Source organism: Haliotis rufescens, unplaced genomic scaffold (genome assembly GCF_023055435.1).
Source record: "Haliotis rufescens isolate VD_foot unplaced genomic scaffold, xgHalRufe1.0.p SCAF_24, whole genome shotgun sequence".
Lineage (NCBI taxonomy): Eukaryota > Metazoa > Mollusca > Gastropoda > Lepetellida > Haliotidae > Haliotis > Haliotis rufescens.
Genome location: NW_025963935.1, coordinates 6770042 through 6797388, shown reverse-complemented (window position 1 = coordinate 6797388; position 27347 = coordinate 6770042). Strand labels below are relative to the sequence as shown.

Sequence of the window (27347 nt, the reverse complement as noted above, 5' to 3'; positions counted from 1 at the left end):
TTTGCTCTCGCAGTGTGGGCACGGGCGTTAGCATGCTGAAACTCGTGGTTGCAGCGAAGTGCCAAATGAGGTATGGCGTGTGGTCTCAAGACTTTATCAATGTAGCGAGCTACTGTGACACCATTGCCTCTCCCTGGACTGATGTTCTGGAAGACCACAGGGCCGACCCTCAGTGCAAGATCAATTCCACCCCACACCATGATGCTCTGACCACCCCTAGAGTCTCTCTCAACAACACAAGCATCCGAATAACGTTCCCCACGGCGTCGCCAGACTCTCTCTCTGCCATCTGCTGATGAGATACAGTGACTGCTCTCGTCTGAGGAGAGGATTCTCCTCCAATGCTGTCGGCGCCAATGCTGGTGCTGTGTTGCCCACTGAAGACTGTGACAGTGGAGGTGTCTGCTCGTCAATCGTCGATGCACTAATGTGTCACTGGTGTGTCCCCATGGTCTGTCGAGCAATTTCCACAGCAGTAACAAAGCGATCTTGAAGATGCTGTCACACAATCTGACGATCCTGACGTCGGTTGGTGAACCTTGGTCTTCCACTACGTGGTCGGTCACCTGTAGTGTTGGTGGTCTAGTACCGTTGCTGGAGCCTGTATATGGTCCTTATGTGGACTTGAAATGCGTTGGCTACTTGCCGGCCCGTTTGTCCAGCTTGTAATCATCCAAGGGCTTGGTGTCGCTGATTTCTTGCCAATCTTGGCATGTGGTAGGAATTCAATAACGAATGAATGTTATCCGATCTGGCTGGATTTTTATAGGGCAAGAACTGGGGAACGCATGTGTATTTCAATTTGCACGGAACTCACGTGCATCGGATTACCATGGCCGTTGCCGTGATGCGTATGGGCGATCGGTTTTATTGTCATCTGCTCTGTTATTTTATCATCAAATTTATTTTTTCTGCACAAGGTAATGTTAAGTTTTAGAAACTTTGACAAAAATAACCTAGATATTTAAATGACAACTTTTCATGCAATGTTACATGGGGTGACGAATCTTTTGCGGGTGAGTATATAATATTCAGCTCACATTAATAGTGCTTTGCTGCTCTTTAAAAATATTTTGACACTTGTTTAAGTGAGCCTTACACTAAGCTAGGTAACGTTGCTCACTGATCGTGTTTGATATGAAGGGCTTATATAATTAAATATGCATTGTTTAGCAAACTGTGAATGAGTAGATCACACAAACACAAATATTGACTTAAGTTCATTATTACAAACATATACTCATACATCGAAGGGGGTCACATATTCTCACGATATTACGACAGTGTGCTGTCCAGAAATTACTCAAATGTGTCAAGCGTCTCACGAAACAAGCACTTAGGTTGATGCATGTTATCGTATCCCAATTGCGTAGACCGATGCTCATGGACGTCAGTCACTTGATTGTCTGGTCCAGACACGATTATTTACAGACCGTCATCATCTGGATGGCATATTGCTGAGTGCGGCGTTAAACAACAAACAACCAAATACACTTATAAATTAACCTCTTCCGCGAGATCAAGAATGATTTCGTGCTGAAAACCCCACCATCATGATAAGAGACACCATTTGGCGGAGCCTCAGACGAGTGCTTGTGTTACCCAGTGCCACCAGAAGGATTAAGACATCAGGCAAACAGTTTCTCAAAATATTTGAATGAAGACATCGTTTTCGTAACTGTATGATAAAGGTTGCTTCACAAAGAATAAAAAAAATGGTACAATTGGCGAGTACTGGCCAATCAATACGATGAAGTAATTTCAGCAATATTCATGTTCCTGATCAGTATATAGTTTCTATATCACATTAGATTCATTAAATGTAAATGCGAGACCATGTGAGCGGCAGTACACTCATAACGTTGACACACATAACCACAATAGACCCGTATATTGTGCAAGGTCTGAAAACAGTGCGCGCTGCGGGCTGGTAAAATAAGTTCAAAACTAAGCCAAATAATGGCGGAGCACAGCCACAAACTATGTGATCCCCCTGGTAATCAGACCAGTACTCCGAAAAAAACCCTGATGAACAGAGACAATTGGAACTATAAAAGAGAAAGATCGATTCAACCAACATAGCGGACGACAACAAGCATGGCCCAGACACTGGCTCAGACGATATCACGCTGAAAACAAGGGTCCTGAAGGTACAGAAAAAATCAGAGAATTGATGTCCCGCGAGTACAACAAATAATGCCATAACTTAAATCAGAACACAGGTCCTCTTCGAAGAGGCGTCAACTCTACATAAGGAAAACTTGCAGTAATGGAAACTCGATTAACCAGAATAGAAAATGAGGTTCTGGGGCACGAACGCTATCAGTTACCATTCAATCTACTCTTCTATGGTCTTGACGAAATGCGAGGCGAACAATTGAAAGAAATCTTACAGTCTTTATATCTACTAACTTGAATTTGAAAAAAACAAAACAATAGAAAACTTAAACAGATTGGGTAAGCCAGTCTCTCTCGTCGACGAGACACAAAGACAGAGAGCGATTATTTAAACTATAACCATTTCGAACTTTTTGAAGTTACAACAACCTTGGTTTGGGTAAACAGGATATAGTTGAAACAGTTATTCTCCTTGTTCCCACATGCTGAATGGGAATGAATAAAGTATAACATAATGCAAATTTCAATGACTTAATCTAAAGAGAAAATAAAAGCTAGACATTGGAATGAAAGAGAAGTGACTAAACAACTGTCAGTTCATGACACCGAACAGGTAAATGTACGAAGTAGAGATGAAACACTACAGCAGCAATATGTAAAGCACAAAATAAATCAGAAGATATATATTATTTAAAGGCAAAAGTTTATTTTATTAGAACGAGAAGTAATTGTTTAAGAAGGTGAAAAGTGTATAAAAAATATATTTGAATAATTTAGAAGAATGTCACAAAGAAAAAGTAAAGATACCACAAATAAAAACTCAAAAGCGGATGAAATATCAATTGAAATGCTCCACCAACTTCATATATTCTATAAAGATCAACATTCACAACAGAAACTGAATTGGCAAATGACTGAGGTGCAAAAGGAATGTTTGGAATTTAATCTAACAGAAAAGGATTTACGACATTCATTGTGTAACATTAAAAGTAACAAGTCCCCAGGATGGCAAGGGTTGTGTGCAGTGTTTTCTCTACCTTTTTTGAGGAAATCTCAAAAAGCCTTTCTTGAATTATGTCAACCATTTCTTCCAAACATATAAGTTAACAATATCTCAAAAGAGGAATTATTACACTTTTAGATAAACACGGAAAAGACACGTCAATGATTGAAAACAAGAGACCAATTACATTGTAAAATGCATATTATACAATAATTGCAAAGCTGTTACAAATAGAGAGAAACAAGAAAGAGACTAAAGTCTCTCTTGCCAGTTCATCCTCTCAAATTGGGTTCATTAAAGGCAGATATATTAGGGAGGATATTAGATGTTTGTCAGATCTGTTGGAAATGTACGATGATTCTGAAAAAGGTATTATTGTGTCTTCAGATTTTCAATAGGCTTTTGATTTTAGGGAAAAATGTTTTGAAAAGTTCAAATTGGACGGAAGATGTGTAATTTGGTTTTCTATTTGTTATTTTTCCCCAGAAAGTTGTGTTATTAATAAAGGTAGTTCTACACAATATATTCTTTCAGTTGTATGAGGTAGGCAAGGCTGTACCTCAAGCCCATATATTTTTATTACATGATTAGAAGCCTTCAATATAAAATTATCGAACATTAATGATATACGAGGATTTGTATAGGTAATAAAGAAATAAAAGGATCTATTTTGCCAAGATACCAACTTAACTCTTAGATATATGAAATCAGTTGAAAAAGCTTTTGAATATTATGATCAAATTCGAAATAATAATACCTTGGCTGCAGAAAATCTAAGACCGTAAATATGGCCATCTAGAAATCTAACAATATACGGAGGGCTTTACTTTCTAAAGGAAAAGGCTGCTCTTGATTAATATATCGAAAGTAGTAGGATGCATGTACTATACTCAATAAGAAAGGAAATTAATGCTGAATCACTAAGATTACTTGGAATTATAAACGAGAAAGGGTTAAAATAACTACTTAAATAAACTCGAGTGATAATTGAGAAGCATCAATATTTAAATTGAAAAATATGTTTAAATCCCTATGTCTTGCATGGATTCCAAGATCTTTTTCAACAAAAGGTTGTTTGAAAATTATTCTTGATTTGCCTTTCAAAAGAGTAGGGGGATTAAACTACAGGTATTGGTTCCATCATCTTATGAATATTCAAAATCAGAAGTCCTGGACCACGCGCATATGGAGGGTTTGTTGTAAAAGCGAGGTTAGTATCCATGGTAATGAAAGCAAACAAAAGAAAAAAGAAAAAAAGCTTTCAAGATGCCCATACTACACTACTAAAGCTGGAGAAAGAAAAAAGAAAGTCAGTAATTCTATTGCTTTAGTATGCAACAAGTTAACATACTGAGACAAAGTTTGTAACGTTGTTTTTTCTTACCCTGTGATTGAGTTTCATCAATTTATTAAAACAGGAACTGCTTAACACATTCGCCAGCAAGTGCTTACATCATGGTATTCCTATATTTGTCATCGAACCATCCGTACTGCAGCACCTGTTGTCTGCCAATGAGTCGGAACCTCCCTGTATCCTGTGCGCGGCCGGAGATGTCATCTCACTGGGGGTGTTTGGAGCAGACTGGGACAAAGGGGTATGTTAAAACCATAACACATTGCAAACTTTATTGAGGGCAAAGACACTTTTCTCCATCAATATTACCGGCCCATGTAAATTGTCAAGTTGGACACCAGAGCCTTCGTAGCTCATCCAAAATGGTTCATGCCAAGAGCTCGGACTTTGTAATATGTTACCATGTTGTCTGGTCCATCTGCACTGAATTATCTTGCCGAATAGTTAATTGCTGGAATATCTTCTCATACTCAGGTGATCTTTCCATACCACTCTTGATCACTTAATAATTTACTGTTGATAATTTGATTGAGTGAGTGAGTGAGTTAAACGTTAACGTCGCATCAATATTTCAGTCATATCGTGACGATATATGTATATATCCTCATTTAAAAGAAGAAGGTATTTTCCAAAAACACAAAATAAAATTGGCTATAGATCGCCAGCAACCAAAGTCAGGCCACCATACTAGGGACCGTGGGGACTTACGAAACCTCCTCGTCCTGCTCGGTTCCGCAGCAGGATTTATACCTTTCCTTCAGTTGCTGGTGATGTATGCAGTTTTAGCCATCAATGTAAAATGACAAATATACTACTTTTACTTTTATAAGTTGGGGGGACACTAACCATCTAAGTTACTATTTAGCAGCTCCAATAAATATAATAATACACTTTTTAAATCAACATTTATGAATCAATTCCATTTCCCTTAAAAAGCACAATATAAATGAGAAATAACATTACTGGAAAGGTTCGTGGACGTTTTATAATGAAATATGTATCCCTTGTGATGGAAAAAAATCAATACAGTCAAGAAGGACATGCTTGACCGTGATTCGTTAATCATAAGTTTACAGACAACCAAATGTTTTCCTATAGACTTCTAAAGTAATGTTATAATTTTTGTTAAATAACTAAGCATTCAACAGCTATTACCTGTACGTGTGTGCACAGTTTGGCCTTAGAGCAGCAATAAAAACATAAAAAAATGACCAGCTTAGCCAGCGCCTTTTCCGAGTACAGGAAGCTAAACACACCACCCCCAGTTTTGCACCAAATGTCACCTACTTGAAAATAGCTGTGGTCACATTCAGCATAAGTCATCATGTTGAAAAAACAGTTATAAATATAGAAAAACATGGTCAGTTTTAATAACTGGATGGATGTACATTTAAAAGACATGAAAATCTTACAGAATATCCTCCAATCACAGCCTGCGGATATCTCTCGTTATGCACAAAAGCTGCACTGTCCTAACTGGTTCTGATTTGGTGTAGTAGAACCATAAGGGATACAAAACGGAGGATCCCCATCTTTCAATAAATATTCATGTTTATATCTGCTATGACCATCATCACGTTATGACGTCTTGAACTCTTGACTGACAGCCCAAGTGGGTGTAACCCAGTAGAGGGTTTAATTCCATGTAATGTCTTAATATCTACGTGGGTGCCCCACTTCTTTTGTACTAGATATCTCATGATTATAGATGTATAGCCAATGTATGGGATCAGAAGTGATATCACAGATTTGTTGAGTGCTGCTTTTGCAGAAGCATTAGCCATTGTGTTACTAATGATTCCAACATGACTAGGTAACCAACAAAAGACGATGTCATATTGGCCAGTAACAAGATCATTAAATACATATTGTTTTTAAATCAAATAAAAGAGGATTTTTACAGGACATATTTTTAATAGCATAAGGCACGAAAGAGAATCTGAAAACATTATGCACTGTTTCTATTTGGATTGGTTATTGATATATTTTAGAGCTCTTAAAAATAGCATTTGCTTCTGCTGTGAATATGGGCCTATTATCTGGTAATCTTGAAGATATTCAATCTCATTAAAATCAGATCTGAGTTTTCGCTGCCGCTAAACAAAGATCTGAGGACATACCATTATTGGTCACGTCAGAACGACCTTTCGCGAACTTTGACCGACCACTGAAACGAATAACAAGAAGTCGACATCTGCCAATGAGAAAGCAACTTTCTCGAGCTTTACGGCACTCGTATCAACCTGGCGACTTCTGACTACGCTTGAAAAATATGTTGACACAGTTCTCGATTAAAATTTTGAAAACAGAACAAACGAACAATCCTGAATGTCTTATATATGGTTGCGATTGTATGGCAGTGCTTTCCGCGTACTTTGCAACGCCTCCTCCATTCAAATGTTTATCCCACGGAAGCGAGAGTCATTTGACAGAATCAGTCGTACGGGCCGTAACCGTCGTTCGGAATATCCCGTGTTTACATTTTTTTAAGGTTGCATGATTCGAAAACGCATTCCGACTGTCACTTTCATGATCTGGTAAGCAAGGCTTTGATTGGTCGGATGAAAGATCGTTCTGACGTGACCCGTAATGGGATGTCCTCAGATCCTTGTTTAGCGATAGCGAGAACTAAGATCTGATTTAAATGAGATTGGAAAATATTATTCCGGACCCAATGACAGTGGCACTAGCAACTGTGCCACCATCCTTGGATCCTCCTGTAAATGTAGTGTCACATGTGTTTCTTAATTGATTGTATTCTTGTTGATAAATTAGTCGGTTTGTTTCTAATTTGTTTAAGTTTGGTTAATGTCAAACCTCCTTTTGACTCTACTAAATGGCCAAGGAGGCGATGATAAAAGCTGAATGGGGGCTATATCTTGAAGGTTAACATGCGCAAATGAAATGTCTTTTTTATTCTGATTCCGAGTGGTGGGATAAGAGATGATTTCTTATTGTAAATATCTTCGTAAAGACGATTAAATACTCAAAAGCTGGATATAATTTGGTTTAAAAATAATTTAGTGATGTATTGTAAAGATAACTTCAGACGGCGTTGGTCAATGGGTAGTTCCCCCGCTGCCTATGAATGGGAGAAGTTCTAAAGGTTCCAAAGCAAAGCCTAAGGCCTTGATGATGAAGAGTATCTAGTTTTTTGTAAATTACTTTTACAAGCTCCACTATAGACGATGGAGCCGTAATCAAGATTTGAACGAATCAGTGACCTGTACAAGTGTAAGAGGGTTAGGGTCTTTGAAAGGCATTTAGTAGTGATATACATAAGGAAGAGAATTATATGGATGTCAACTTCGTTATTATGAGGAACATAATAAAGTAGTTGACATTAATATATTCTCTTCCTTATGTAAGAGTGTTTTCTGATCCCTTACCCACTCTGAATTAGAAACTTCTTTCAACAAATCACCTTCAGGCATTTGCTTTAAGGTATTTTATATAAGGAAGTTAAATGGCTGTCAAAAATAGGTTCCAATAACTTGGCCTCCTTTACAACTTTGATAGGGGTGTCATTGGAAAATAGTTCAGGGTCCTTATGTGGCTTACATTGTCTGCAGGATTGTATACAATTATTTTTCTATTTCGAAAATCTGTTTCTAAAGAAACCACTTGTGAATTTTAGACAGATTTGTAACTGCCTCTCTATTGTATGCATATATTTTTTACCACGACAAGAAATATTAAGATCATCCAAGAACAGTGATCCATCTACTGAATCAGTAAACACCTTTGAAAGACTAAACATTTTAATATTAAACAATCTGACAGACAGAATTGTTGGACGCTCTGATACTGATAATAATGGCCAGACAAGGTTGAACCCTCTCGGACTTGTAATTGCCTATCTGCAAAACTGTGACATAAGATGACGTAAACGACCACAATAATATAAAATCCTTTAAATTGCCATGCTTCCAGGTAATATAGCATACTTTCGCAAGATCAAAGAAAATTTATATTGATACATTTACTACAGCAGTTTAACAAAGGATTCTAATCATACAATGATCAGTTTTGTACTATTTGTAGCTCATGTAATGAAGATACTTCACTTCAATCTCCACCGTTTGAATCAAGACTAACTTTTTTATTATTTTCCTACTGTTTCTGATATCTCTCAAACTCAGGGACGTAATTTGATGATGAAGAATATTTGGCTAAGGTTTTGCCAAATTTATTTGCATTGTCAGATTTATCAGTTGTCCCCTTCCTTAGGATGGTGTACATATGTTTTTTAACCTTGTTTTTTTAATTTTTCAACCATGTTCCACATCTTGGACGTAGTTGTGTGTAAATCAATTTTGGAGACATAGTTCCTGCAAGAAAGCCATTTATTGTGTTGATAAAACGTCGTGCCTTGGCACTAGTAGTAATCTTAACTTCATCTAAGTCCTTGATTGTTTATATTCATTATTAAACCATGGTTTACGAATAGAAGGATTTGCAGAGGACTTAGGAATTGTGAGGTCGGTAATTTCATTCAGTTAAGCCTAAAACAACTGTATGGGATCTGATACATTTCTGAAATTGTCAGGTTTTAATTTTTCAGCACATACGATTTCGTACACGGACAAATTCGCCTTTGTAAAATTCCACCGTGATCAAGGGGGTTATCATCCGGTTTTACAGTTTTGAGGATAATAGGGTAGGTTGCTTGGTTGATTGTTTAACGCAATATTCCAGCGCTTTGACGGCGGTCTCTTAATAATAGAATCTGAACCAGACAATCACTGGATTGTCTGGTCAAGACACGATTATTTACAGACCGCCGTCATATAGCTGGATTATTGCTGAGTGCGGCGTCAACCAAACCAAACCAAACCAAACCCAATAGAGGGTTATGCCAATATAAATCTCCCATCATGATGCAGGGCTAATCGTATAGATTGCTATTTTAAGAAGCAATTACATGTATGTATCGCTCATCAAGCTAAACATTTTAGGCTGAAGATATATTTTTCGTCACAGGAATCTCTCCTTCTAGAATTCATTGACCTTGATATTGTACTGAATGAAGTGACCGCTCCTGATCCCCGCCTGTTGTCCTTGGAGTGGATCACTGTCTCCAGTGTTCCTACACATTACCTCATCCGCCAGTCGGGAAGCCTTCCTCTGCATCTGGTGGTATTCTACGAACGGGACGACAACTACTGGTGGCACAGTTCGCTTGAACCCTCGACTACCTCGAACAGTCAGATCTTTCACGGATTCAACACTACGTTTGGAAACAGCGCAGGAGCATATGACAGGTACAAGACGTGTCTTTTACTACATGGGCACATTGCAACAGTCAACTCATGTGTTGTATTTATAGTATGACTCGTGCTACAAACAAATTTCAAAATCAAGTATTACATTTTGAGTGAGTGTGTGAGTTGGGTTTAACGCCGCTTTGAACCGTGTCACGGCGTATATCGCCCGAGAGGAAGATTTATTTTGCTTTGGGAATTGTGCTCAACATGAAGGGGAAGACATTGCACATGAGGGTTGTTTGACTGATTTGTAAACAACACATGTACTAACATTTATCTTTATAATGTTTGGCATTTGCGATTTATTTGTCGTTGAATATCTCATGAAAATAATGCCCTGAAACATTTAATATTTATTGTCATCCAATGGAGAGGCAGAATTAAAGCCCTACACTGGCATTTAGAAGTGATACACATAAGGAAGGGAATTTATGGATGTCAACATCCTTATTATGAGGAACACAACGTTTGGGAGTTTATACTTACTCCTTCATCAGGTAGGACAGAAACTACCGTATTCGACGTAATAAGCGCCCCGCTCTAATAAGCGCCTGCGGCAATATTTGCTAATATATTGGCTAGTGAACAATCCCAACTTGCACCCCTTCCGATTGATCAATGTACCCAAGACTTATTTATTCGCGTATATTACGGACTCCTGTGTTATATGCACCCTTAATTATGGGCAATTAAATTCTCGAAAATATATCTGTCGTGTATGATACGCCCAGAATTTTCTTTTGTATCACTTCAGGCTGTCAGCATAAATCACGAAATTTACGATCTTTCAACTCTGTTTTTTTTCTCACCAAAATTATATTCTAACGAGAGCCCCCTATTGCTAATTTTAAGAGTGCCCCGGGCGCTTATTACGTCGAATACTGTATGTTTTCTTCTGATCCTTGCTGTCTTTTTTTCATATTAAAGTTTTGTTATAGAAACTATTATGTAACTATTTTGGGAAAGGGTTATCTAAGTTGTGAAAACTTGTGCCTAATCCTTTTCCTTGTGAATTAAATATATTTAAATCATAACTAGATTCGATGTCCGACTGACGACGGTGGACGGCATATGGCTCTACCTCCCGCACCCAGTAGGGGAGTTCCTGGCCCAGATGCCGAGGTCCAAGTTCATTGAGTGTGACTATCAAGGGGCGCAGACATATCTCAGTAAAAACCCTGCAGAAAGAAATCTACTAACATTACATGGGGCAGAGGTCCTGTACCAAGCGAAGAGGGTTCTGGATCCTCTTGGCGTTCCTTTCTGGCTAAGTTTTGGCACTTGTTTTGGTGAGAGCATCTATATGGCATTATGTTACGTCACCAACCATCATTAAAGGTCCCGTCGTGTGTGTGTGTGTGTGTGTGTGTGTGTGTGTGTGTGTGTGTGTGTGTGTGTATGTGTGTGTGTGTGTGTGTGTGTGTGCAAACAAACAAATCAAACACTCGGTTCGGGTCACTTTCACCAAAATATACAGCTATACAGATGAAAGTCTAATAAGAAAGCTTCTGGATGCTTCCATAGGAACTCGATAAAAGTTTCAATATCTTGTGTGACATTCTCCGGTGGTCAGACAGGCCTGGGCCCCGTTCCACAAAGCGATCGGAGCTCCCATACTTTAACATAGACTTACGGCAGTCTCAGCGCTAAGATCGTTTGTGGAACGGGGCCCTTGGCACTAAGCTTTATGGATAATGTAAGCCGCCCGATGGCGTCATTGGAAACGCGATTGCACTCCTCCAATAACGAACGTTCCAACTGTGGACCTTGGTTTATCTGTCTCCCAAAATGATCCCAAATGTATTCTAAAGGTGAGAGGTCTGATGAACGTGACAGCCAGCGTCACTAGGGTACATTATTTATATTAAGAAAGCCCTGGATTATTCGAGCAGTGTGGGTCTGGTATTGTAATTTTGAAACATTATCGCACGTGGTTATCTTCTGACACAGGGAGTGAGTAAGTGAGTGGGTTGGGTTAAACGCCGCTTTTATCAGTATTCCACTTATAACACGGCGTGTCAACTTAATGTGGGAGGAAAGCCCGAAGTGATGCAGGTTTCAGACGTTTACCACTTCGGTGAAACCCACGAGTACTGGTATGGAGCTGACAAAGCTAAAAATATAGTAGGGGCGAACCGGGATTCGAACCCACAATCATAGGTTTCTGGCGAGCCCAAGGGACGCAACTCCGCAAATCGCTTCGCCTCAGACGGCTAGGCCACCCGTGTCCCACTGACACATGGAAGGACCCCTCGAAGAACAGAGTTCGAGACCACTGACGTTTATTATGCAGATGTTGACAGGTTTCTTGCTGCAAGTCATCGCCTTGATATTTGTGTTTTATTGTGCGGCGTCCCAGTCACGTCAACGCCAATGATGTCACCGTCAGGAAGCGGTTGACCAATCGCCACACCTTACACTGTACGGTCACACGTGGTTAACGGCACTGTGGCCTGTCCCTCCTTTTCGGATCCACCTGTATGCATATTTCATCTCGCGCTATCATAAAAAAATACTTTAAACAATCAAAATATGTTGAGTGTCTTTGTACAAACGTTTTCAGCCTGACTTCAGTTTGCCTTACTTAAGGTTTGAAACCTATTCACAATCTAACATTACGTGGATCGATAATGTGATATCAATCACTGGATTGTCTTGTCCAGACTCGATTATTTACAGACCGCCGTCATATAGCTGGAATATTGCTGAGTGCGGCGTTAAGCAAGAAACAACAGCAATATAACAGTATATACTTTCTTTTGATCGGCAGTTTATTTCATATATATAATCAAGATGTGACCAGGCTACACTTATAAGAAACATACAAATAATGAGTTTTAAGCTAAATTTCTAATACACAGATTTATGTTTTTCCTTTCCTTTCCAAAAAGCTAGTCAGTTAAAACAGCACCAATCTGATATAACAACTTGTATTTTACTGGACCTCCGTTATGCATAAGAGATTGACAGTGAGTGAGTGAGTGAGTTGGGTTTAACGCCGCTTTTAACAGTATTCCAGTTATATCACGGCGTAGATTGACAGTGAACCGGACGTTGACATTGTGCCAAAATACATACTCCAAACATTGTGTTTATCAGGTTGGTATCGACAGTGTGGTTTCATTCCCTATGCCGGTGATATAGACATAGAGATTCCCATTCAGCGCTACAGTACAGGCATCGTGCCGGCGTTTTTGGAAGCCGGATTTCAACTCCTGCATGTCAAGGGGAAGGTGAGCCTGTATGTTCTTTTTTTAACTCTTCTGTTCTTTACTGTATTTTATGGTATTATGGTTTCAACCTGTTCTTTGCCTTATTTTACGGCATTCGGATTTTAACTCTTTTTTTACGGTATTTTACGGTGTTCGGGGTTAAACTCATCCTTACGGTGCCTTTGCATGTGTTTGTGATGGGTGCCAGCGGTGGGGCAGGATACGCTCCCCATTTCGGGAATACCTAGTATCATAACTATTTGATAGCGATTCATAAACACATCCTCATGGTATCGATTATACAATTCTATTGGATAGGGAAAGGGTTTTGTTGCTTTAATTACGGTGTTCGCGTTTCAACTCTTTCTTTACGCTATTTTATGGTGTTTGGTTTTTAACTCTTCTTTACCATATTTGAGTATTTAAGTATTCTTTGTGGTATTTTACGGTATTTGGGTTACATTTCCTCTTTATGATAATGTATTTTGGTATTCCATTTCTGACTCTTCTAAATGGTATTTTGATATATTCAACTTATAGCTCTTCTACACGGCATTCGATTTTCATCTCTTCTCTGCAGTATTATATAGTATTCGGGTTTCAACTCTTCTTTGTGGTATTCGGGTTTCAACTCTTCTTTACAGTAATTTAGTGTATTTGGATTTCAACTCTATTTTACGCTATTTTATGGTATCTAGGTTTCAACTCTTCTTTATGGTAGTTTAAGGTATTCCGGTCTCAATTTTGTTAAGGTATTTTAAGGTATTCGGATTTCAACTCTTACTCCTGGGTATGTTACGGTTTTCAGATTTCAACTCTTTCTTCAGGGTATGTTATGGTATTCGGATTTCAACACTTTTTAACACAATACACGGGAGAGGAACGTCCAAACACCGCCATCCAAAGTGGAAATAAACAAATAAAAAACATGTTGACAATACGGAATCTCTGAACTGTGAATAAACCAATTCTGTCTAAGCCAGCTGTCATACAAAATCTAGCCGCCCTACATTAAATGTGTGTAGTTCTTCCCACTGACAAGGCCTCAAAAACATAACCATTGTATGTAGCATCACTATATTAATTGTTTGATCAAAGAACTTGGTACGATTGACATGAAAAATGCCAGTTATGAAGTCAGGGTGTTAACTGAGGAAGAAATCTGCCAAACTCAAGCATCATTATTTTCAATTTTTTCCTTGATGCTAAAATCTGACGACATATCTATTCCTCATTTGTACTGGATGCTAAAGCTCTATAAACATTATGGCCAGGCACGACTTGAAGAAGGAGAAGACGAAAAAGAAGTCTTTAATTTGTACCAAGACCACTGGCCCATATACAATGCATACATTTGAATTATTGTGGTGCATGAAAAAAGGTAAAGTCAGGTACAAATTTACAGATTTACGTAATATAAGTAAAATATTATTCAATTAGTAAGGAATGTTAACGTTTGAAATATCCGTGCAAGTAGTAGATTCTTTTCTCACTCCATTGTAGATTTCTGATAGTTTCGAAATGGCTTTTAAAGCTCATGGCATCAAGATCGATGTGTGCTTCGTGTATGAGGAGAAGACCTATCTATGGCTAGGAGCAACCGACGCCCTCAATGGCCAGAAGTATAAGTGAGTGTTAAAAATACGAATCTCCTACCCCATCCTGCATAATTCCATTTGTGCTTTTTCAAAACGTGTTTCATAGCTTCTAGCCTAACTATTTAAAAACTGACTTCAGTATATTTTCCTTGTGTATTGTACTGTGTTAATCTGCGTGTGCACATCTGGGTTTGTGTCCATACATGAACACAAAATAATAATATAAATATAATATGCAGCACAAGCCCCACCCACTCTATTATCAGCCACTCATGAAACAGTAGTCTTCTAGTGGGCGTGGCCTATTTTTCAGGTTTATGAATACATAAAGCACAAACAATGCTTGGTTAACCAATCAAATGCCATGGAATCACTTCCAATTATATGTATGTATACAAGACGTTTTGCTCAGTGGTTCACTGGCCTTCATTTGTAGCTTCTTAAACATTACGGGGGCGGTCGGGTAGCCTAATGGTTAAAGCGTTCGCTTGTCACGCCGAAGACATATGTTCGATTCCCGACATGGGTACAATGTGTGAAGCCCATTTCTCGTGTCCCCCGCCGTGATATTGCTGGAACATTGCTAAAAGCGTCGAAAACCATACTCACTCACTCTGAAAGATGACAGTTTGCAGGCAACACTTATGGCTGAGATGAGGCTGATGTCATGTTGACCTTTTTACCTCACTTACTCACACATGATGCTCATCACTGCATGCTACTGGGGCCTCATGCCTATTGGGCGGCCCTGCTTTGGTTGCTGGTGGTCTTTAGTCCGTTCTGCTGGTAATTAATGTTGATAGTATTTAAATACGTTATACTTCTAATAATATCACTCAGGTAGAAGGATATAAGCATGACTATTATTCCAGATACATTCTTCCAAAGTTTGACACTTGCTGGACTGACTTCATGGGTTGCCGACTGCGCATCCCCTGTCCTACTCTGCCCTACATCACTGCCGCCTATGGCAAGAACTGGAACACTTCAGTGAAGCAGTGGGACTGGAAGGGAAGCGCGGGTAACGTGCAGAAGAACGGGGTCTGGCCAAAGGAAGAATGGCAAACTGTGATACAGAGGTGGTGAGGTGAAATGGGGTTTAACGTCGCGTCCAAGATTATGCACTTATATAGCGACGTGCATGCACGTGTATGTGTGTGTGTGTGTGTGTGGCTGCCTGTACTAGATACCTACCGCAGTTTAACATGAATACCCCACTCAGACACAGTATACTGACTCCGAGCCGACCAGTCTTTGTTTTATGCCGAGCGTCAGACAGGGTAACAACAAGTACCATCTTTTAACGTCTTTTGGTATGACGCGGCTGGGGATCAAACCCCGGATCGAACCACGGAGGCGATCTTTGTGATACAGAGGACATACCAGTTGGTCAATCAGAGCTACTGTACTGGAGGTCAGCTCACCATTAAAAAGAGCAAACGAGTCTGCATGTCTTCATAAAAATATTTTTACACATGTTCCGTGTCTTCAATTCAATCTGGAAACACGACAGATCGACGAAGTTCACTTATTTAGAAATAACAAGCCTAGGCAGGAAAATAACAAATGACACATTTTCGGAACAGACAAGTATATGAGATAAATAAGTATTCGCTTCCTGCCGCCATGCCACATGGGATATCACTAGCTTATTTGTCATTTTATTTTATCTTATTTGTTTAACATTCATCAATGAGTTTAAGAGATTAAAATTGATGGAAATCAGTTACTTTTTGTATATTTGTCCTCAATTTGTGCAAAAAGCGTATGAAACAAATCTGTCTATATTTCACGCTTGCAGATAAAGTACTGTGACACTTTAAAATGTTGAAACAAATTGCAAACTTTTATCATTTTTGTGACAAAGAAATGGAACATTTATTTGGTCCATCGGGATGTAATAAATAAAGTGACACATGTTTACTGTATTCGCACGATATCCACCGTGGAAGGTATTGATTGTCATAAACATTCACATGAAGGTTGGGCTTTCTGGGTATGGCCCTTCCTCTTTTATACATGGTGGATGATTACGTTCAACAATATTCCAGCTACACGACGGCGGTCTCTAAATAATCAAATCAGGACCAGACAATCCAGTGATTGATATCATGAACAACGATCCACGCAATTGGGATACGATGACATGCATCAACCTAGTCAGCGAGCCTGACCACCCGATTCCGTTAGTCCTCTCACAACAAGCATAGTCGTCTTTATACGGCAAGTTAAAGACGTATTCTAACACTCATGTTCACGTTTGGATCGCTGATTGCTGTCATTTCGTATCTTCGTATCGTCAAGTGATCTTGTTCCATCCTCATCCTCGATCCTACATAACTTAATGAAGGCAAGAGTACAGAGGCACGATGCGTTGACACGAAGGCAAACCAACTCACTCACACTCGATCAAACGCATAAATTTATTTGACGTTACTTAACTATGAACACGTACAGGGACATAAAAGAAATCCTTTATGACTGAGTGAGTGAGTGGGTTGGATTTGACGCCGCTTTAAACAGTATTCCTGTTATATCACGGCGTGTCAGCTTGATGTGAGAGGAAAATCCGAGCTGATGCAGGTGATGCAGGTATCAGACATTTAGCCATGAGTAAGGGTGTGGTGCTGAAAAACCTAAAAATATTATTTGGGTGATCCGTGACTCGAACCCACAATCATAGGTTTCTGACGTGCACAAGGGATGCAACTCTGCAAAGAGTATTGCGGCGCCTTAGACGAATGGATCACCCGCGACATAACATTGTTCACAGTTACCAACATGAACAAAACAGTTCTTGGTGCGCCTTCCATGATATAACTGGAATATTGGCAAAAACAGTGAAAACCTTCACTCACTCATAATTTAATTCAAACTTCAAAATGTTCGAAAGAAATATGTCTATGTGATGTGCTAATGAAATGGCTTTTTCTTTTGGATAATGTAAGGGAATATTTCATATTATGACCGCCCTCGTGGTCTGCTGAATAGAGCTCTGTCCAGAAACAGGGGGTGGCGGTTCGATGCCCGCCCTCGTCATACCAAAAGATGTTACTTGTTGTTATCCTGTCTGCCGCTCGGCAATAAAGGAATAAAACAAAGACTGATCTGTTCAGAGTTGGTATACTGTGTCTGGGTATTCATGTTTGAATGCGGCATGGTATTTCAGTGGACTAGCAATACTCTGTACAAGAACAATGACCACACACGTACGCACGCACGCACGCACGCACGCACGCACACAATCATCTTTAACGCAAAAAATACAATTTTACTCCTCTGCATATAATTACATGAACAGGAGTTCGAGATGACACTTAAGACTTGTGTCATCTTGACCTCCTGTTCATGTCGAGCAAATGTTTAGTGAAGCAGAAAAGCATAAAAAAAGAATTCCTGAAGTTTAGAGACATACTCCCACCCCGAAAAATACTATATTGTTCCACTCTTTAGTAACAGCACTGCCGAGTTCCTATAGAGTTGCCGGAGGGAGGGGGTGGAGGGTGGGGATGGGGTATGCATTTAGTTCCACATGTTAGTTCTGGTGGCCAGACTCCATGCAGACAATAGTCTCCTCTCCTGCTCTATGTAGACATCAACGACCCTGGCTCGATGAGGCCGTACGTTATCGTCCATGAGGAAGTCCGATCCGATTGCACCAGCATAGGGTCTCACGAACACAACCCTAATGTGGTCCCTGTAGAACGCACCTGTCATCGTTCGGCGCTGTAGGACAAGGAGACCAGATCTGCTACCCAGAAATTATGATTGAGCCACCCCCGAAGCGGCTATGTTCGGCTACGTTGGAGTTCTGAAATCTGCTTGTCTACGCCACACTCGGACACGACGATCTGTGAAGTATGACACTAGCTCGATTCTTCAGTGAAATGTACTGGAACCCAGTCCTGGTCTATCCAACTGACGTAATCTTCAGCACAATCAAAACGTGTCTGCCTACGGGTCATTGGGATTCGAATGCATGCCCTTCGTGATCAGCCTTACGGAGACGACTATGCACTCTCTGAGTAGGAACGTTAACGTCACATGCGTTCCACAGGTCGTTTCTGAGTGTGGTGGCAGTCACGAAGTGATGACGTTTTGCTCCAATCAGGAGAAACCCGTCTTCCCTCTATCTGGTGGGGCGCTGTCAACCACGTGCATGTCGCTGGATGGCTGATTCCAACGTCTGGTATTGATTCCATTTCCTGATTACACTTTGGATGAAGCAAAAGACGTTTGCAACGTGACGTTTGTTGACCAAGTTTAAAGTATGCCAAGTTTCATCTGCTTAAATATTCGGTCATTGAGGGGGCACACGTGCATTCAACTCTTGCTGTCCTCAGTAGCAAGTGTTACTGTGCTCTCTGATATTGATGTGCAACATTTGTCACCATACATCCAAACACAGTCATGTTTACAAGCACCTCGTGCATATCGTGCCCATGACCGCATGCCTCTGTCCATTCGTTTTGAAACTGAGGTGTTACCAATCATTATGTACCAGCATATTCTAATCTTTGTGTATTGGGGCGGTCGGGTAGCCTAGTGGTTAAACCGTTCGCTCGTCACGCCGAAGACGCTGGTTGCCGTGATATTGCTGGAATATTGCCAACAGCGGCATAATACCAAACTAACTTCCTCACTCACTTTTCGGTCATAGCCCATATCGTCAGATAAACCCGGTTGTCAGCTACGCCGTTCGTCAGATACCCCATTAGTCAGCTACTCAAGTTGTCAGATGCCGCAGTTGCAGGTACCTCAGTTGTTACACAGTGGATAAGAGATGGCTTGTATATGAGTAAATGAGATTTACCTTTTGTGGTAAAGGACCAGTCCTAACAGACTTAGCTTAATCCTGAGGTTGAGATGACAAGACTGCGACAGTATACTGTTCAAAGATCAGTCCATGTATCATCTTGACGGCTCTGACTGTCGTGCATCGGTTGGCCGGCGTCCAGGAGAACGTTTTAGCGACGCTTGCGTTACTCAACGTCGTCAATGTGGAGGTGGAAGTGTAATGGTATGGGGTGGCACCACAGCTCAAGGGAGAACATACCTCATCATTGTTAATGGCAAGTAAAATGGTACAGGCTACAGGGCAACATTTTCGAGATCATGTTCTATCCTTTGCTGCAGCAGGATAGTACAATACCCGCCAACGTGTTGTACGGCCGTCCGAATTTTCCCGTCTCCCGCCAGACCCGATATTCATTCTGACGTGAAATAATAAAATGTTTTCCTCGCCACAGTGTAAAACTATGGTACGATGTGATAACAAAAATACAAATAAATAATACTACCATTGCACAAAAACCCTGGCGAGCTTGATCTTTCTTCAGCTATGTTTATCAAAAATTCGCTTCCGAAGCAAAGCGACTAGATCAAAGTGATAAATTAATTTGAAGACTTGTAACAAATAACAACTTTAAAATGTCAAGAAATAAGTTACACAATTAGAAAATTAGTTTATGCTAATGTTGCTATTATTTGTTTTACATGTTATTTCGCTCGCCCGACCTCTTGCTGATTGAGGCTGGAGATGAAAGAAAACATAAAAAATATGGACTGCCAAACAGACGTTTTAAGGCGACATAAGATTGTTGATTGTTTCTCTAGGCCCCTTCCCTGTAGAACATGGCTGGGATGAGACGCCTACGACAGGACCAGAACCAGCCGGTAATGCTATTCAGTTTTTCCAATCTTTGGTTGATATTTGGAAGAACATCCCACGGGCTCATGTGGTGTCTTCAATGCGCCGCCGCTGCCTCGCCTGTATCAACGCAAATGGTGGTCACACCTGATACTGATATTGTTGTAAGACATTCCCCAGGGACGGGGGCAGGGACGATAACTCATGGCAGAAACAGATATAAACATAGCCCTCAAAAAAGTCTAACACCAGCCCACCAAGATACAGATATATTCAGTGTATTCATAGATTTGTAAAATGGCGGAAGTTTCCGGAGAATAGGGTTCCACTGCAACATTATTTCGCAACCTGCCACGAAAATATCAAAGCATTCGCGGACCTTGTCAACAACGATGTTATATGTAAATGAAGTGTAAGTGATGTACATGAATTATTTACAGCCTGTTACAGAGAGGACCCGTATCTTGGATCAGCTGCTGTTTGACACTTCCGTTGTGCCATCCTCACATACCATCCGGTGCTCCAAACATTAGCTTCGTTATCACTTCAGGATGTGGTCATTGAGGTGATTTATCGTACAAGGTAGTGACATAGCACAGGTGTAAAAATATACCTTCATTAGTCATTAGTGTGAAGCTAGGTTGTTAGGTCACTGCTGTTTTATGTGGCGCGGACAGACCACGTGTATGTGATTAAGAAACTTTAATTTAGAAACACTATTTATAATTTACTTCAGTGTGAAAGACTGAGTATTCTGAAGTTGAGAAAAGTTATATTTTCACTGATGTGATTAACTCGTCAATCGAGACCGTTCGTTTCACAAAACGCCATTTTTCTTATTTGACCAGTGTGTATTCTTTCGCTTCCAACAGCGGTCTCCAAGTTTTCAAGAATATTTTCTGTTAATGCTGATTTTGTATATAGTGATATCTATATGTATGATACAGAATTTGTGTACTACTAAATATTTTTTGTACCTTTTGTTTATATTATTTTAAGATTTTGCAAACACGAAACTACCTTTTGAGTCTCAAATACAAGGGGTGGTAACCGTCCTTGTGTGTTAGGTAGGGAGAATTTACGATTCAAGGTTTCACATTTGTAAAAGAATAATAAAAGTTCCGGTAGACAACTTCACGAAAAGTATATAATAAATAGGATATTTCATGTGTGGAGTGAAATGCCATGTTTCTCTCATCTCGTGACGGGTGAGAAGCAGATTTTTCACAAGTGGCTACGTCATTCGTGAACATATCTCCTCCCCTACCCCGTCACGAGATGAGAGAAACATGGTATTTCACTCGACACATGAAAGATCCTCCATATATTTTTACCGATTAGATGTTGCCTTTTGAAAGAGTGGTGTTAGACACGCACGTAAAAGGTGAACAGGATCGACATTGAAAGAAGCGCGTCAAAAATATTTTGTTGTTGTTGTTGTTCTAAACATAGAAAAGGTGGTGGTGGTGGTGAAGGGAGGGTGGTGGTGAAGGGAGGGAGGGAGGGAGGGAAGAGGAGGGGGTGGGTTCTTGGTTTGGGTGGGAGGGTCGTCAAAGCAAAGGATGATAGTTGTCTTTTGGGTGAGATGGGTGGCCCTGAAAAGGGCCGTTTTGAAGAATATTACTTCTTCACCCACAAAGGGGGTGTGCTCCCTCCCTTCACCACCACCCTCCTCCCTTCACCGTCCTTGTGTGATTGGTAGGAAGAATTTACGTTTCAGGGTTTTACATTTGTTATGGAATAATAAAAGTTCCGGAAGACAACTACACAAAAAGTGTATAATAAATAGGATATTCCATGTGTCGAGTGAAATATGATGTTCCTCTCATCTCGTGACGGGTGAAAAGGATAGTTTTCACTCATAGCTACGCCACTCGATGTTACCATGGTATTTCACTCGACATATGAAATATCCTCTATATATTTTCACCGATAAGATGTTGCCTATAGCAAGAGTGGTGTTAGGTGCGCAGGCGGTAAACACCATTGCGATACTCTTACAATATGTACAACCAATGCAATAGTATTGCTTCAGTGTGACGAGTACTTCGAAGGTCCAGCAATGTAGATTTCCGGTAGGGCAGGATACGCTCATCTTTTCCCGAACTCCTGGTGTCGTCACTACTGGGTTATTGATTAATAAACACCTGCTCTTGAAAGTCGGAATCGTAAAATCGATTTTTTTATGAATATGAAAATGGCTTGGTCGCTTTGATTTACATTATGAAAGCTGAAGTCGTAGGTACCAAAGCCAAGATTCAACAGATTCTGTGGGACGCTCTTGTGAAATCGGGAGTTGCCCTTGATCGTTTTCGGACGGATAATATGAACACTACGTTGACAGTGTGAGGGGCGTTGTCCATGCAGTCAACACATAGTTAAAGGGGAAGTGTACACGCAAAAATCACTTTCTTTCTTTTTCTAAACAAAACGCAATTTTAGAATTAGTTAGTATCTGTGTTTGAAAATATACACTCATTTTTTCTCACAGTGAAAGTAGGAAGCTCACAATAGTGTTAAAATGATATGCCGTTATGAGGCCTTCGTTTTACGAGCATAATAGGCCTGAGTTATCCCCCTTAGATTATGACGTAATTGGTGCTAATTCAACTGGGTCCCTGTCTATTCTCAACGCAAAAGATATCAAGGACCAGTTTTTATGTAAAACAACATGGTCTACGACACACTCCGGCGCAGTGGTGACTCAGTATAACACAATTCTGGCTGGCATCTGAGACGCTAAAATCACAAAACTGTACCTACACCACGTGAAGCGGCTCTAACAAAGCATGATGACGTCATAATGTTTATCAATTGGCACCAATGACGTCATATTGCAAGGGGCATAAGCCATGGTGTTTTTGTTATGGAAATAGAACACTTAGTAAATGTGAAAAATATAAATCGTTTTAATGCAAAAAATATGTTAATTAAATATGATGTTTTTATATTTTTGTCTATGACACTTCTATGTTAACACTTTTAATGTGGAAAAAGTACAAGAAAAATTGGTTCATTTCCGTGTGAACTTGCCCTTTAAACATAATGTGTCCACAGGTTAAATCTCCCTATAGTAACAGTCCGTAGGGCATGCTCAACGTCTTGTAGAATCTGTCTTGTCAGCAAAATACAATTTTCGGTTCCTTCTTTCGAAGCTGCATGTTCAGAAACAGTTTTGAAATAACCTGTCATATGAAAGTATACCGAGTTTGTTTTTATGTAATTAATTGTAACTGTTGTTAATTTTGATGTCTATTTAACCTTGACTCATTTTTGCAACAATTTGTAAAAAGCAAATTGCGACTGGGTAATGTTGTGTAAAAATAAATTGGTTCAAGAAAGACTTGGTTAGAAATAAATTTGCAACCACACGTGTTTGAAATGAAGGGCCAGTGCAGTTAATTTAAATATCTAATAAAATCAGCTGAGACGTATAATTTCGTTTGCCCCCCGGTTTATCATGTCTCATGATCAGTCACAATAATCTGGGGGCACGGGTGGCCCAGTCGTCTAAGGCGCCGCGATTCGCTGTGCAGATTTGCGTTCCTTGGGCACGCCAGAAATCTATGATTGTGGGTTCGAATCCCGGTGCGCCCCGGTTATGTTTCTAGGTTTGTCAGCACCATACCATACCAGTGCTTTCCTCCCACATTAAGCTGACATCCCGTGATATAACTGGAATACTGTAAAAAGCGACGTTAAACCCAACCCACTCACTCACTCACTCTAATTAATGAAAGGTGATAATATTTGTTTGGTCCTCATGTAGATACTGATCTTTACAACAGAACAAGAGAGGTACACAGTACGACTTCATGTTGGCTTTGAATAATATTTACTGAGGCAGTTTTCCAGAATTTCACGGAAATGTACACGCGTTTCCAAGGATACATGTATTTCCCAAGCCATGTTTATTCTTTGCTTGTTGTTTAACGCCGCACTCAGCAATATTCGAACTGCATGACCGCGGTCTGGACCAGACAATCAAGTCATTGATGTCATGAGCATCGATCCACGCAATTGGGATACGAAGACATGTATTAACCAAGTCAGCGAGCCTGTCCACCCGATCCCGTTAGTCGCCTCTTATGACAAGCACGGGTTGCTGAAGACCTATTCTAACCCGGATCTTCACGGGTCACCATGGGTTGCTGAAGACCTATTCTACCCCGGATCTTCACGGGTCACCATGGGTTGCTGAAGACCTATTCTACCCCGGATCTTCACGGGTCACCATGGGTTGCTGAAGACCTATTCTACCCCGGATCTTCACGGGTCATATTACGGTAAGCCTTATGAAAACTGACCAAATTAGGTTTATAACACATACTTAGTAATTATAAATTTATACCCGATTTTTATACAATTTGTGACTCGATTAAAGCTCAAAAAACGTAGATCAATCCTTAAATAACTGAAGGTTGGAGTCCTTATAGATATGAAGAATGGTAGATAAGGAAAACCTATTACATGGCTTTGACACGATGAATGCAGGGCAATTTTCCGGCCTGTTGATTGAACAGTGTTGACCGATGAGTTGATGCGAGATCGACTTAGCAAAGTAAATTTGTGCTGGAAGTACATGTTTGGGACTGTTCGAGACAACCCTTACTTCGACACATCCGATTTGTCACATCAGAGATTAAATAATGACAATAAAGGTGAGGTGACGTGAAATGGGGTTTCACGTCGCTTCTTAGATTATTGCACTCAAATTGTGACGTGTGTTGAAGAAAATAGAAATGGAGATAGAAGAGTGTAGATCTTAAAACAAATGTCCGAAATTCTTTAGTACTTTTGCATTAATATAACAATTATCGGTAACACAGGAGATGGATAATAGCTTTTGCCTGAAAGGCATATCAATTAATTTGTATTTGTTTGTTTTATGCGACGATATACAACTCAAAGTTTGCAAAAGCGAACGTCACGAGCGAACGCTTTAACCACTAGGCTACCCAACCGCCCCCAATACATAAATGTTAGAATATGCTGGTACATAATGATTGGTAACACCTATAGGACCTCAGTTTCAGATCGAATGGACAGAGGCATGCGGTCATGGGCACGACATGCACGAGGTGCTTGTAAACATGAGTGTGTTTGGATGTATGGTGACAGATGTTGCACATCAATATCAGAGAGCACAGTAACACTTGCTACTGAAGACAGCAATAATTGAATGCACGTGTGCCCCCTCAATGACCGAATATTTAAGCAGATGAAACTTGGCATACTTGAAACTTGGTGAACAAAACGTCACGTTGCAAACGTCTTTTGCTTCATCCAAAGTGTAGTCAGGGAATGGAATTAATACCAGACGTTTGGATCAGCCATCCAGCGACATGCATGTGGTTGACAGCGCCCCACCAGACAGGGGGACGACGGGTTTCTCCTGATTGGAGCAAAACGTCATCACTTCGTGACTGCCACCACACTCATAAACGACCTGTGGAACGCATGTGGCGTTAACGTTTCTACTCAGAGAGTGCATAGTCGTCTCCGTGAGGTTGATCACGAAGGGCACACATTCGAATCCCACTGACCCGATATCACAGGCAGATACGTTTTGATTGGGCTGAAGATTACATCAGTTGGACAGACCAGGACTGGGCTCCAGTACCTTTTACTAATGAATCGAGCTGGTGTCAATACTTCAAAGATCGTCGTGTCCGAGTGTGGCGTAGACAAGCAGATTTCAGGTCTCCAACGTAGCCGAACATGGCTGCTCTGGGGGCGGCTCGATTATGATTTCTTGGTGGGATCAGCAGATCTGGTGTCCATGTCCTACAGTGGGGCACGATGACAGGTGTGTGCTACAGGGATCACATTGAGGATGTGTACGTGACGTGAGACAGTATACTGGTGCAATCGGACCGGACTTGATCTTCATGGACGATAACACACGACCTCATCGTCCCAGGGTCGTTGATGTCTACATACAGCAGGAGACCATGGCCCGCATGGAGTGGACAGTCTGGCCATCAGACCTTAGCCCTGTCGAACACATGTGGAACTAAATGCATACGGTCATGTAATAATGAAATAATCACTAACATTATCCACAAGAAAACGCCATGTCCTTCTTTCAAACATTTAAGTTTGAATTAAATTATGAGTGAGTGAGGTTTTTCACTGCTTTTGTCAATATTCAAGTGATATCGTGGCAAGGGGCACCAAGAACTGTTTTATTCATGCTGGTAGCTGTGAATTTCTTTAGAACAATGTGATGTCGCGGTTGGCCCCGTCGTCTAAGGCGCCGCAATTCTCTTTGCAGAGTTGCGTCACTTGTGCACGCCAGAAACCTATGATTGTGGGTTCGAGTAACGGTTCGCCCCAATTACTCTTAGGTTTATCATCGCCATACCCTTGCTCACTGCATCACTTCAGGTTTTCACACGCCTTGACATAACAGGAATACCGTTTAAAGCGGCGTCAAATCCAAGCCACTCACTCAGTCATAAAGGATTGCTATTATTTCCCTGTATGAGTTCATAGTTAAGTAAAGTCAAATATATTTACCCTTGTTTTCGAGTGAGTGAATTGGTTTGCCTTCGTGTCATCGTATCGTGCCTTCGTACTCTCGCCCTAATTAAGTTATGTAGGATGGAGGATGAGGATGGAACAAAATCACTCGATAATACGAAGATACGAAATGACAGCTATCAGCCATCCACCCCGTGAAGATGCGTGTTAGAATAGGTCTTCAGCTTGTCGTATAAAGACGACTATGCTTGTTGTGAGAGGACTGACAGGTTCGGGCGGTCAGGCTCGCTCACTTGGTTGATGCATGTCATAGTATCCAATTGCGTGGATCGATGTTCATGATATCAATCACTGAATTGTCTGGTCCTGATTCGACGATTATTGCTGAACGTAATCATCCACCATGTATAAATGAGGAAGGACCATACCGATAAACCCAACCTTCATGTGAATGATTATGCTTGTAGGTAGTTTCAATGCATCATTTACACAATCATTACCTTCCACAATAGATATCGTGCGAATGCAGTAAACATGTGTTTCTTTATTTATTAGAACCAGATGGACCAAATAAATTTCAAGGTTTTTTTTCATCAACATGAGAAAAGCCTGCGATATGTTTCAACATTTTAAAGTGTCACAGTACTTTATCTGCAAGC

At 40.4% G+C, this 27347-nt stretch overlaps 1 protein-coding gene across 1 annotated transcript; it reads left to right on the top strand.

Moving 5' to 3' along the window:
- The first annotated feature begins 3957 nt into the window (after window positions 1-3957).
- On the top strand, window positions 3958-15724 carry LOC124113523 (ribitol-5-phosphate transferase FKTN-like). Its single transcript, XM_048401897.1, has 6 exons — window positions 3958-4716; window positions 9459-9739; window positions 10781-11031; window positions 12842-12975; window positions 14458-14582; window positions 15425-15724. Exons 3-6 carry the CDS (start codon window positions 10857-10859, stop codon window positions 15636-15638), a joined length of 648 nt encoding a protein of 215 aa, XP_048257854.1. The 5' UTR covers window positions 3958-4716; window positions 9459-9739; window positions 10781-10856; the 3' UTR covers window positions 15639-15724.
- Window positions 15725-27347: the final 11623 nt, after the last annotated feature.

Bases quoted from the DNA above. Each gene is read 5' to 3' on its own strand.
- LOC124113523 (XM_048401897.1), top strand. From the start codon at position 10,857: ATGCCGAGGTCCAAGTTCATTGAGTGTGACTATCAAGGGGCGCAGACA. The intron at 12,976-14,457 runs GTGAGCCTGTAT...ACTCCATTGTAG, and splicing joins TCCTGCATGTCAAGGGGAAG to ATTTCTGATAGTTTCGAAAT. The intron at 14,583-15,424 runs GTGAGTGTTAAA...CTATTATTCCAG, and splicing joins CTCAATGGCCAGAAGTATAA to ATACATTCTTCCAAAGTTTG.